Consider the following 14,247-nt stretch of genomic DNA (forward strand, 5'->3'; position numbering starts at 1 on the left):
TCAAGAACAAAATATCTTGGGTTTAAATCCATAGTTCTATTAAGGATGCAACATAGGTAATTAGGGTGGTGGATAAGTTGTATGGCATGTTTGCATTCATAGGCTGGAATATAGAAGGCAATCATAGAATCAGTCATAACTCTGAGTCCAGATGAAGGGTCTCAGCCCAAAATGTCAGCTATACTCTTTTCCATAGATGCTGCCGACCCTGCTGAGTTCCTTCAGCATTTTGTGTGTGTTGCTTGAATATTAAAAAGTTGGTGTGTTATATTACAAACCACTGGCTAGACTGCATTTGGAATATTGTTTGCAGCTCCCACTGCCACTGTATAGGAAGGATGTAGTTGCATTGGAGTGTGTGGAGAGAAAATTCACAAGGATATTACCTGGATTGGAGGACTTTAATTATTAGGAGAAATTGGATAGGTAGATTTGTGTTCCCTGGAGCTAAGCAGGCTGAGCGGTGACCAGATAGTGGTACTGTACATGAAATCATAAAGAGGTATAGACACAGTTGGGATATTAAAAACAAAAGCATGTGGGGTTAAGGTGAGAAGAATAAGTTTTGAATGGGATTTCAGAGGAAAGTTTTTTACACAATGGATGATATCTGGAACTCACTGTCAGAAGAGATGTAATCAATAAGTTTAAGAAACATTTTAGACATACTTGACAAGGCAGAAGGATGGAAACTCAATGTGGAGGCAAAAGGGTCAGCATGGAGTTTGTGGGCTGAAGTATCCATTTTCTGTGGCTCTGTGACTGTAATTTTGGCTGTCTGGCAAGTTCAGGATTAGTGGCCACAATAGACCAGGAGACCCAAGTTTTGAAGAAGTTGCTTGATTAAACACATTGGAAATTGGGAATTAAAAAGAGAAATCAAAAGACACTCCAACCCCATTTTAATTCATCCCATCCACTGGAACCCTCAGCCCTCATCTGATCTTAGTAAGTTACTATCCCCAACTTGATTGTGACAAGGGGTTTTCATGGCCACTTACTGACCTCAGCACAGGCATATAGACTGCAGGGAGGCATACACTGTTCTCTGCTGCCACCAGACACGCATACCAGCTATCATATCTCTACTTTGGGCTTGCAGTGTGGAATTTGGATGCAGTTTGAGTATCAACAAAACACTCCAATAAATCTTTTGGCTGATTTCATTTATTTCCTTAAGCTTAAGATATCCAAGTAAGCAGGTTGAGTACACAATTAGCCTACTTTCTATGATAGAAATAAGATTTCTGCAAGCATTGTTTCTTTCAAATAAGTTTTATTTTGTTTCTGATAGTTTAGACAATGTAAATTATATTCTGCACTAAGAGCAAATGGAAATATTTCAAGTGAGGTTTTAAGGATCTCAGAATGAGGAAATGATTACCTGCCTTTATATGTGGTGAATGATCTACGCCAGATATTGAGGAATCATATAACTGGTGTAACTTATGAAATTTTAGGGATTCCAGAAAGTGACAGAATTTTATATAAAAAAGGAAAAGACCAACCTATTTTCTGTTTGTACTAATTTTATCTTTTTATATATTTAATTTGCTTTCTAGTAGAAGACTCATTACAATATTTTAAATGTTTGCAGATGCTTTGCAAAACAAGAATTTTGACTGCTGAATGGCAGATTTATTTAGGAAAGTCACCAATCAAGAACAGATTCTGAAAGATAGAGACCATCAACTTTTCAACTTTATAAAACAGTGCTTCATTACAAAAGCAAAAGAAGGTTTGTATTTATGAAGGCTTCCTATAAAGATTAAGACAAAGATCTAATTCCTCTAAATCTCATAATTAAATTTTGAACTGCTACCAGAATTTTTTGTTCTATTAACAAGTCATGTATGGTTCATGCTGAGGTCAACATGCAAGCTTTCATTCAGTGGAAATCAGGGGAAAATATACTGGTAGAATTCACAATATGATGTTAAAGGCATTTTTGCCTTTTGAACTGACTTTTTTTTGCTTTTTGAGAGGTAAATTGCGCTGTTGGAAATAATCAGAATGCATGGTTGTTCTGGCTGTTTTAGATTGTTCAAGACCATTAGTTGTTCCTTTAGTGCTTTTATTTCCAGCATAAACCATGCTCGGAAATTAACTTGAAGCAGGAGCACAATAGGGGGAGAATAATGATCAAAGAATAATCTGAACTTCAAATTTCTAATAGTATCCTCTACCTACTCAGTGCCAAGTAGAAATTGGACAGGAATACTTCTCCAGTTTTTCTTTATGAGAGTGTAATTTAGCAAAAGTCACTTACAAAATTGTTTTCTTTTGTATATGTGTCTTAAATAACAAAAATGATGCATTAAACAAAGAAATAGAAATAAATCCTTTTTCCTTTTAAAAGGTCAGAGCTCAATTGAATTGAAGGATGCAGTGTCATCTGTAGATACGGCATTGAAGAAGAAATATGAAAGACGACAGGACATTCTGCACTGTGGTTTCTTTACACCCGTTTCAAAGTAACTATAATTTTTTAAATGCCTCTATCAAAATGATGAAACAATATCTTCATTAATATGCCTGGAAAGAGAAAAAAACATGTTTTAATGTTCCCAGACAGAAACATAAGAAAAACAGGTCATAGGTGGTTCTAGGTTAAGTAATTTTTCACGTGCATATTCCGTGTAGAAAATCTGAAAATGTCAATGAAACATTGACAAGCATTCCCATAGTCTTTTGATTTATATTGTACTAGGATTTTACCTTTGGGAATAATTCTTCTGACTTCTTGACAGATTTTTATACATTATAATACTAAAGGTAGTAGAGTGAATATTATTTAAATATATTAATTTTTTTGTCAAGGCTTCTGAGGTGAGGATACTTTTGCTTACTACCTCAAAAGTTGATGTTGCTTTTTTCCTCGCTACATGCATGATGCTCTTTATCAGTAATATTATTGGTACCTTTCTGTCAAAATTTAAAACCCATATTAATTAAATCATTTAATATATTCAGATTACTCTCTCTAATTGTCTTTCAGTGACTGATTTTATTTTTAAGTAATTTCTTTTGAGAACTACATTTGGATATTTAAGATACATAATTTAATTATTCTGGCATATTCCAATTTTTTCATTTATTGAGTTGCATCTTTACCACTCAATATATGGCAAAATGTCAGAATAAAAAATACTTAGTTAGAAACTTAAATAAAACTCAAATAATCTGATATCTAACTACTCGGAAATACCAAGGAACACACAAGATGCTGGAGGAACTCAGTGGGTCAGGAAGTTTCTTTGAAGGAAAATGGACAATTGATATTTTTTGGTCAAGACTCTTCATCCAGTTGCTGGTGGAAGTTGCGAAGAATGATGTGCTGGATTTGTAGCCTGGTGGGATGATAGATAACGACCGTGGGAATTTTGGTAATGATCACCATGAGTATTTTCATAACAGTTAAATTATCCTAATAATCTCACTACCTACCTTTGACAGTCAATGGCATTAATCATTACTAATATCATCACTGACCAGAAACTAAACTGCACCTGCTACATGAATAGTTTTAAGGGATTATAAGAGACTAGGTGTTCTTTAGTAAGTGAACAACTCCTGACATACCTACAGTATATCTTTCCTCCATATTAAGGGTATGATGTAGAAGTGTGAATGGAAGACTCCAGTACTTCATTGCAACAGAAACCAAGAAGAAAGCAGCCTACTTGATTGCCATCCTATCCACTACTCTAAACATTCATTTCCTTCTCCATTGAGGAAAAGTGGTAGGAATGTGTACCTTTAATTAAATGCATTGCAGTTCTTTGCCTAGACTACTGCAAGAGATCTTTTATTCTGCCACCAAAAAGGACAAGCATAGCAGAGACATAGGAAGATAATCATACACAATAAACTTGGCGGGGCACCTAGAAATTTATTGTTGTTTATTCATCATTACTGGATCTAAATCCTGGAATTCCTACCCAACAGCATTGGTGGATTACATTCTTCAGAAGTACAGCATCATTTTGAGAAGGCAAAATATCCCATTCGGATACGTCCATACATGGCCTCCTCTACTGCCGTAATGAGGCCAAACTCCGGTTAGAGGAGCAACACCTCATATATCGTCTGGATAGTCTCCAGCCCCTTGGTATGAAAATCAAATTCTCCAACTTCCAGTAATTCACTCCTTTCCCCCATCCCACTTTCACTCTGCCTCCTCTTCTAGCTGCCTATCACCTCTCTCATGATTCTGCCTTCTTCTACTACCCGTAGTGCTTTCCCCTTAGATTCCTTCTTCACCTCTCCTGCCTATCCCCTCCCTGCTTCCCCTCCCCCACCCCTTGATCTTTCCTCTGATTGGTTTTTCACCTGGCACATTCCACCCTCCCCCCACCTTCTTTATAGGGCCGCTGCCCCCTCCTTCTTTAGTCCTGACGAAGGGTCTCGGCCCAAAACGTTGACTGCTCATTTCAACAGATGCTGCCTGACCTGCTGAGTTCATCCAGTTTGTTTGTACGTGTTTTTTTGAGAAGGCAGTTCATTGCTACCTTTTGATAAACAATAAATGCCGGCCTTGACAACAGCATCCACATCTTGAATAATAAGTTTAAGACAAGTTGGGAGGAATATTTCATGATGAAAACATCAGCACAAAACATATCTATAGCTCTTCCTTTAGTGACTAATGGCATTGAGTTAATTAATTTTCAATCTATTTGTTTGAATGATAATATGAGACTAATTTGAAAGTAATAATTCACAATTGGTTCAACTACACAATAATATTCAATATCATCTTTTCTTCTGGTCTGCAGACCCTACCGCAGTCTGGGAACTGTCATTCTGGATCATAAAGATTTATTTGCGTCATACATCAGTTCTGAGGAACAACGACAATTAAAAGTAAACATTTTCTAAGAAGTATTCTAGTTATCATTATTGTAGAATTTACTGCATAGAAAGATATCTTTTGGTCAAACATGTTTGCATTAGCAGTTTGAAAATATGGTCTGGTTTAGTTTCACAGGCCTCACATTTTGTCCATTTTCTCTGACATTCTTCATGCTAAAGTAACTTTAATTTCTTATTAAAATACTGGAAGTAAACTCCATTCTTTTATTCAGCTGAGGTAATCTTGATCCCTTGAACTAAATGAAAGAAAATTTTCCTCAATGTGAAAAGTGTTTATTATTCTTTAAAAAATCTATTTTCAATTACCATGTCAGTCTCAAAAAGTTTAATTACTTCATATGTAAGGTTAAGACTAGGAAGGGCAGGAATTAACTGACAGCAGCTAAAAATGAAATGTAAGATTATCTGAAAGATTGTGATCAAATCTTTGATGTAAGGATAATAGAAAGAGTTAAAAGAAGTTTTGCCACAATGATATATGTATGAAAGACTTCAGTAAGTAGAAGTGGTTAAAAGTGAGCATTATAACTGAAAAGATTAACAAAATGATACTCTTGTGGTTTTGAAAATGAGGAGAGGTTTTGAGAGAAGAGAGAAAGAGAAAAGAAAATCTATTTAGCCAGTGATTTATTTTTTATCCCAGTCTTGCATTTAATTTTCAGTTGCTGCTGGCAAAATCTAGAACATTGAACAGTAGAGCATAGTACCAGGCCCTTCGGCTCATGATGTAGTCCCAAACTAATTAAAGTTATAATTAATTGCCTCATTGAACTAATCCCTTCTGCCTACACGATGAGCATATGCCTCCAATATCTGCATTCTCCTAGTGTAAAAAAAACTTGCCCCCTGTCATCTTAAGTACATGCCCTCTAACATTGGACTTATAGACCCTGGGAAAAGACACTAGCTGTCTGTCAATTCTGCCTCTCATAATTGTATAAACCACTATCAGGTCTCCCCTCAGCATCCTTCATTATAGGGGGACAAAAAACAACCCAAGTTTGACCAATTTTCTTTAATCTATCCTTCCCTTTTTATTTATCTCTGATCCTTTTTTCCTTCACCCTCTCAGCTATTTACAAATGCTGTTGAGATGTGAAAATGGCCAATAACTATGAGCATCTTTTGTGTACTCACATAAGCTCAAAATTATATCAAAAAGTCTTCAGTTGGACTGTTCTCCCTGTGATGGAAAATAGTGATATCCAGTAGATACCTCCACAAATAAATGTAAAAGTTATAAGAAATACTTTTACAGGTAGTCCCCGAGTTACGAATGTCCGACTTATGAACAACTTGTACTTACGAACCGAGGAAGGAGAACGCCGTCCACCATTTTAAGTTGGATCGTGACACCTTCCGCCATTTTAAGTCATTACCGTTGACACTGTGTTGAGTGTGTAACTTTGTATTTGGTTTAAATTTTTCTTAGCAAGATTCACCCTGACCCCCCCCCCCCCCTTTTCCGGTCAGCTGGTGGCGCAGTGAGATCAGTGCCAGGCTCAAGAACAGAGATTCCCAATTCGATCCAGTGACAGATCGCTTCTGAGTGCGCCGGGTTGATGTCGAGCTTGCAACTCAACCTCGTAAAAAAAAACACTGCCATCTCCAGTTTAAATTCCCACACAGAATATTGAGGAGGATCAAATACCCAAACCCAGCACAGCCTCCACTTGTCCCACTTTATTAGACTTTTCAATGGACTTCTTAAATGACACGATGGCCTCACAACCTAACTTGTTATGATTTTAGACTTTATTGTTTATCTGCACTGGACTCTTGGTAGCTTGTACACTTATTCTGCATTGTTAATTGCTTTACCTTATTCTAATGGTGTTTTGGTACATGTGACAATAATAAACTAGGGAAAATAAAATATAAACTGTGTTAAAAAAATTTTTTATTTAGGATTTGGAAAAAATGTGATTGAATGGAATTGAATGGTCATCCCAAAAAGGCTTGGGCAGTGGATGAGGAGCATTGTCTTGACCTCACTGAATGCCTGTGGATTAGGTACTCCCAAAATGCTTTTGGCAGGAAGCTGTACAATTTTAGGTCATTGAAACGGAAGAAACACAAATCTATTTTCATCGCTGGTAGTTGTGTAACTTTGAAGTGAACCAGCAGGTGGTGGTGTAGTTGTGTGTTTGATTTTTTCTTTCAGGCTGTTAAAATTGCAGGTTAATTTCTCAGTATCAAAAAAGTGAGTTATTGCAGATGACCCATATTGGCAGAGAGCATTGATGTTAGGATGAGTGAATATTAATTTTGGGGATTAGTTGTTATTCAGACAGTCTGCTCTGTCCAGATGGTAAAATTCATCTTCCTTCTCTTCTTCCTCCTCTTGTACCTCTTCTTTATCCTCTGTCTCAATCAAGTCAAGTTAAGTCAACTTTTATTGTCATTTCGACCATAACTGCTGGGACAGTGCATAGTAAAAATGAGACAACGTTTTTCAGGACCATGGTTTACATGACACAGTACAAAAAACTAGACTGAACTACGTAATAAAACACAGAGAAAGCTATACTAGACTACAGACTTACACTGGACTGCATAAAGTGCACAAAAACAGTGCCGGCATTACAATAAATAATAAACAGGACAGTAGGGCAAGGTGTCAGTCCAGGTTTCTGGTATTGAGGGGTCTGGTAGCTTGGGGGAAGAAACTGTTATATAGTCTGGTCGTAAGAGCCCGAATGCTTCGGAGCCTTTGCCCATACGGCAGGAGGGAGAAGAAATTGTATGAGGGGTGCATGGGGTCCTTCATAATGCTGTTTCCTTTGCGGATGCAGCGTGTAGTGTAAATGTCAGTGATGGCGGGAAGAGAGACCCCGATGATCTTCTCAGCTGACTTCACTATCCGCAGCAGGGTCTTGCGATCCGAGATGGTGCAATTTCCGAACCAGGCAGTGATGCAGTTGCTCAGGACGCTCTCAATACAACCCCTGTAGAATGTGATGAGGATGGGGGGTGGGAGATGGACTTTACTCAGCCTTCGCAAAAAGTAGAGATGCTGCTGGGCTTTCTTTGCTGTGGAGCTGGTGTTGAGGGACCAGGTGAGATTCTCCGTCAGGTGAACACCAAGAAATTTGGTGCTCTTTACGATCTCTATCGAGGAGCCGTCGATGTTCAGCAGGGAGTGGTCGTTCTGTGCCCTCCTGAAGTCAACAACCATCTCTTTTATTTTGTTCACATTAAGAGACAGGTTGTTGGCTCTGCACCAGTCCGTTAGCTGCTTCACCTCCTCTCTGTAAGCTGACTCGTCGTTCTTGCTGATGAGACCCACCATGGTGGTGTCATCGGCAAACTTGATGATATGGTTCGAGCTGTGTGTTGCAGCACAGTTGTGGGTCAGCAGAGTGAACAGCAGTGGACTGAGCACGCAACCCTGGTGAGCCCCTGTGCTCAGTGTGATGGTGTTGGAGATGCTGCTCCCGATCCGGGAAGTAGTTGTCTGAAGTAGTTGATAAGTTGTTTAGGGCGGGAACTCAGAATGAAGTGAGAATTATTCTTTGTAGAATGTTGGAATACACTTCTGGACTAATCCCATCTACGTTTGTATATAGTTGCTTAATTATTACAGTGATAATCTCTCTACTATAGGAAATGTCCTGGTTAAGATTTCTACTGCTGTGCTGTGAGGTATTTTATTTCAGCAGTTTTCTGTAAAAGCAGTTTTTCCTGTTGGTAAGAGTGTTTTGGCTTTGCCTAAAGATAAAGCTAAAGTTGTATAAGGCAATGGTGAGGCTGAATTTGGAGTACTGTGTACAGTTTTGGTCACCAATTTACAGGAAGGATATTAATAAGGTTGAAAGGGTGCAGAAAAGGTTTACAAGGATGTTGCCAGGACTTGAGAAACTGAGTTACAGAGAAAGGTTAAATAGGTTAGGACTTTATTCCCTGGAGCGTAGAAGAATGAGGGGAGATTTGATAGAGGTATATAAAATTATGATGGGTATAGATAGAGTGAATGCAAGCAGGCTTTTTTCACTGAGGCTAGGGGAGAAAAAAAACCCGAGGTTAAGGGTGAAGGGGGAATAGTTTAAAGGGAACATTAGGGGTGCTTCTTCACACAGAGTGGTGGGAGTGTGGAATGAGCTGCCAGATGAAGTGGTAAATGCGGGCTCACTTTTAACATTTAAGCAAAACTTGGACAGGAACATGGATGAGAGGTGTATGGAGGGATATGGCCCAGGTGCAGGTCAGTGGGACTAGACAGAAAAATGGTTCGGCACAGCTAAGAAGGGCCAAAAGACCTGTTTCTGTGCTGTAGTGTTCTGTGGTTCTATGGTTCTATATGAACTATGTTTCTAAATTAGGAATGTTGTATCAGCCAATCAGGAGTGGGATGGCATGGAACATTCTCGAGAGCTGGGCAGGAAGAGTTTTCTGAAGGACGGTAGTCTGGTTTGGGCTTTTTTGGGTGGGAAGTGTGGAGAGAAGAGCACCAGGGAAGACACCTGGAGGATCCCATTCGAAGGAGAGACCCTGTTGCAAGGAGTGCTTTGTGAAATGGAGGATTCCAAGAAGGGAAGTTCTGCCTGTGATTAGTGAGGAGAATTCAGCGGGGTGAGTAAAGCTACTCCCAACTACTACAGAAATGAGCAACATTTACGTGCACTATTAGACTTACTTAACTGCAAAGGACCCTTTTATCTTTATTTTTCTTTCTCTGTTAACTGTTTGATAAAGTTGAAAATTGGTAAGTATACTTCCTTCACAATTTTATGTTGATTTTATCTGTCAATTCTGGGATACCGATAATTGTGTATGGGCAGTATTTACACAGCATTCTCTCAAATCAAGGTTGCTTTAATCAGACCAACCTTCTGCTCCTGTTTGGTTGAACCGCAGATCGTACCAACCCTAAATGTGTATTGCTTATGAAAGGTGGCCTTTTCAGCGCTGAGTCATGTGGCTGTTAGCAGAATCAGCTAATGAGCCAAATTGGTATATGAGCCCCAAGGGATTTTGGATGCTATATGAATGCTGTTTAAGGATTGATTAAGTAGTTTATTTGTGTGTCTGAGCAGTGTTTAAACGAGTGTTTGGGGAAAGTGAGGTGTGTTGTAATTAAGGTACTTTATTATGGATGCTGTGGGGATTAAGGTTTGGTTTGATTCGAGTGGTTATACTCAAATCATGCTTGTGTTCTGAGTGGGGTGGATATTAGAATTTGCAATGAACTAATGCTTAGAGTGCTGAGTTCTGTAAAAGAATCGGGGAAATTTGCACTAGTTGAATGGCGTTTAGACCAATCAGCAGGTGAGGATGTCATGTTAGTCCAGGCTATCAGTGACGTAACTGAAATTGTGCAGCCTGGTAAGATAGGGGAGCTTGGAGAGGTGGAGCCATGTGCAGTCCATATTTTTAGAGAAGGGGGGAGAGGAAGAATGTAGCTGATGACAAAGATTTTAAAAACAATATGTTCTTGTTTCTGCAAAGTGAGAGAAAGGTGTTGTCTGATGTGAAAGGTCTAATGGTCCTTCAGTTGATTTAATTTCTGACCTGGTTTCAGCAATTACATCACTGGTTGATAAATGCCAAATGTACTTGAGGAGAACCAAAGTTAACGTAGGCTGAGAGTGTTCTCTGGAGTCAAGCCCACCCCTGATGGGGAAACAGAATATGAGGTTTGGGCAGAGCAGATATCTCAGTTACCAGATAAGTGCCAGTGCACAGATAGTATGACAAAAACAGCAACTGGTAGAGAGTTTAAAAGGTCAGGCTGCTGAGGTGATGAGGTCCCTAAAGGCACAAACCCAATTGGTCACATCCGTAGACTACATGCAAACGTTAGAAAATATTTTTGGCATGGCGGACAGCCCAGCTGATCTTATGATGAAGTTTAGGCACACATTCCAGGAGAAAGGAGAGAAACTTTTTGCTTACATTTGCATGCTTGAGAGACAGTTGCATTATACTGTAAAAGTGCCATTCAGCTGGCTGAGGTTAAGGATGGGGCAAGTTGTGAAGGGCATGCTGTCACATGACATGATTGCTTTAAACATCTGAATGAATCACAAGACCTGTCTCCCTCCCTCATTTATTGAGCTGATCAGAGAAGTAGCAGAGGAAGAAAATATGGAGGTGTTGGAGGCCTCCACCAGTTGGGCAATGTTCTCAGTAGTAGCCTCTGTTGCTGAGGTGATCACTGATGCCACAGGAAAACCTTCAGAAGGTAACCCAGTGGATTACTTTCCAGTTACCCAGTGGAGCAGTGGATACTCCAGAGGATTATGAAGAAGAGTCATGCTTAACTGCTGGAGTCTGGTGAGACCTGAACTGCAGAAACATTCTGCTGTCCACACAAACAGGATAACAGTGATTGTCAGGAACACCTTGGGGTGAGAGAGGTTTACCCTCAGATGTGGGATGGCAATGGCACATTTTTTCCCTGTGAGAGTAATGACAAATTTTCAGGTGAGAAAACTAGGAGAGAGACAGTCTCCTGGATTGGGAAAGTTCACAGCAAAGTCATTCAACTTTGGTGACTCCCCAGTACTCACAGAATGGAAAAGGAAACTAACTGAGAAGATGTTGAACCTTGAAGATGACTTTTCTACTGACAAGTTTGATGTGGGTTGCTCGCTACGCTATTAGAGTGGTGGAGGACCCCGCCCCTTTCAGAGAGTGTCTTGACGGTTAGCACTGGTAGAAGATGTTCAGCAGCACATGCTGAAACTGAAGGAAGCTGGAATGATTATTGAGTTGATAAGTCCCTATGCGTTACCCATAGTGGTGACGAGGAAGAAGAATGGGAAAGTACGAATGTGTGTTGATTATCAGATACTGAACAGGTGTACAATCCTTGACCAATATACCATTCCACGGATCGAGGATGCACTGGCCTGCCTGAGTGGAGTAAAATGGCTCAGTATGTTGGATCTAAAGAGTGGGTATTATCAGATATCCATGAGTAAAGCTGATAAAGAAAAGATGGCATTCATATGTCCACTTAGATTCTTTCAGTTTGAAAGAATACCCCGGGTCATACCAGGATCACTGGCTACTGTTCATGTATCATGGAGAAGACTACTGGGGACATGAACTTAGAACCATAGAACATTACAGCACAGAAATAGGCCTTTTGGCCCTTCTTGGCTGTGCCGAACCATTTTCTGCCTAGTCCCACTGACCTGCACCTGGGCAATATCCCTCCAAACCCCTCTCATCCATATACCTGTCCAAGTTTTTCTTAAATGTCAAGAGCGAGCCCGCATTCACCACTTCATCTGGCAGCTCATTCCACACTCCCACCACTCTGTGTGAAGAAGCACCCCTAATGTTCCCTTTAAACTTTCCCCCCTTCACCCTTAACCCATGACCTCTGGTTTTTTTCTCCCCTAGCCTCAGTGGGAAAAGCCTACTTGCATTCACTCTATTTATACCCATCATAATTTTATACACCTCTGTCAAATCACCCCTCATTCTTCTATGCTCCAGGGAATAAATTCCTAACCTATTCAACCTTTCTCTGTAACTCAGTTTCTGAAGTCCCGGCAACATCCTTGTAAACCTTCTCTGCACTCTTTCAACCTTATTAATATCCTTCCTGTAATTAGGTGACCAAAACTGCCCACAATACTCCAAATTCGGTCTCACCAATGTCTTATACAACCTCACCATTACGTTCGAACTCTTATACTCAATACTTTGATTTATAAAGGCCGATGTACCAAAAGCTCTCTTTATGACCCTATCTACTTGTGACACCACTTTTAGGGAATTATGTATCTGTACTCCCAGATCTCTCTGTTCTACTGCACTCCTCAGTGTCCTACCATTTACCTTGTATGTTCTACCTTGGTTTGTCCTTCGGAAGTGTAATACCTCACACTTGTCCGCATTAAACTCCATCTGCCATTTTTCAGCCCGTTCTTCCAACTGGTCCCAATCCCTCTGCAAGCTTTGTAAACCTTCCTCACTGTCCACTACACTTACAATCTTTGTATCATCAGCAAATTTGCTGATCCAATTTGCTACATTATCATCCAGATCATTGATATAGATGACAAATAACAATGGACCCAGCATTGATCCCTGTGGCACACCACTAGTCACAGGCCTCCACTCAGAGCAGCAATCCTCCACTATCACTCTCTGGCTTCTTCCACTGAGCCAATGTCTAAACTTGCTTGAGGTACTGGTGTACTTGGATGATCTCAAGGTGTTTGGGTCCATACTGGAGGAGCATGAGACAAGGCTACTGAAGGTGCTAGACTGCCTGAAAGCTGAAGGGTTAAAACTGTCACTATACAAGTGCCATTTTTGTAAGACGTGTCAACTATGTTGGACACATGGTCTCACAAAATGGAGTGGCTATGGATCCATCCAAGATAGAGGCGGTGACCACATGGCCAAGGCCCAAGAATGTGACTGACCTACATTAATTTCTTGGATTCCATGGGTACTACCAGAGATTTGTGAAGGACTACTCCAGAGCAAGCCAGCCTTTGAACCAGCTTCTGTGTGGTTACCTGCACTTGGGGAAGAAAGGGAGGAGAACTAAAGGAAAAGAAGGCAAGGTTTATCTTAGCCCTTTAGAGTCTTTTGGGGAAAGATGGGATGCAAAATGTGAAGAGGCCTTTTAGCTGTTGAAAGAGTTGCTGACTAAAGCACCTGTGCTGACCTTTGCAAACCCCGAATTCCTGTCTGTACTACATACAGATGTAAACCATGAGGATTTAGGAAGTGTTCCATATCAGGACCTAGGTAAAGGGTTGAGTGTTGCTTTCATCAGCCGGAGTCTATCACCATCTGAACAAAACTACCCTACGCACAAATTGGAGCTTCTGGCATTGAAATGGGCCGCGGTGGATAAATTGAGTGGTCCCATATTTTGTAAATGAGATAATGGAGCAACTCTCGTAGACAGAATCTTCCTCTGAGTACTTCGGATTCATGATTTACAGTATTCTGCAACCTCAGGCTTCATTCAGGGTCAATAGAACCGGTCTTGTCAAAAACCAAATGACCTGAGTCATCATAACTTTAGCACAATCCTCCAGTACATCTCAGGCAAAACCAACTGGGAATGCCAAGGTCCGTATCGAGGAGATGTGACCCCATATAAAACTTTTTTTCAACTCCATTTGTCCCATTCCATCATCAGTGGGGGTATAGTAGGTGTTCTGTTTTCCCAACTTGGGCCATAGCCTCTTTGACAACAGATGACCAAATGGCATCTATACAAGGGTCATCTGCTGGGCTGCTGCCAATACTGCAGGACTCAAGACAGGCAACAGCTTCGTATCCAGAGTGGTTGTTGCCATACGCTTGAGGAATGGCAGAACTAGAAGCTCTCAAATGATTCACAGCTCTACTGTGCCATAGCCTTACTTTTGATTTCACCACTGTGGAAAACTG

The 14,247-nt window shown here is 40.2% G+C and overlaps 1 protein-coding gene across 1 annotated transcript in view; it reads left to right on the forward strand.

Moving 5' to 3' along the window:
* Window positions 1–1,565: 1,565 nt before the first annotated feature.
* LOC140713929 (uncharacterized) overlaps window positions 1,566–14,247 on the forward strand; it is a 49,910-nt gene continuing 37,228 nt past the window's right edge. Inside the window, exons 1-3 of the mRNA XM_073024625.1 lie at window positions 1,566–1,738; window positions 2,360–2,474; window positions 4,779–4,866. Of these exons, the coding sequence (XP_072880726.1) occupies window positions 1,630–1,738; window positions 2,360–2,474; window positions 4,779–4,866 (312 nt within the window). The 5' untranslated portion in view covers window positions 1,566–1,629. The remainder of the gene's footprint in view (window positions 1,739–2,359; window positions 2,475–4,778; window positions 4,867–14,247) is intronic.

Source organism: Hemitrygon akajei, chromosome 20 (genome assembly GCF_048418815.1).
Source record: "Hemitrygon akajei chromosome 20, sHemAka1.3, whole genome shotgun sequence".
Lineage (NCBI taxonomy): Eukaryota > Metazoa > Chordata > Chondrichthyes > Myliobatiformes > Dasyatidae > Hemitrygon > Hemitrygon akajei.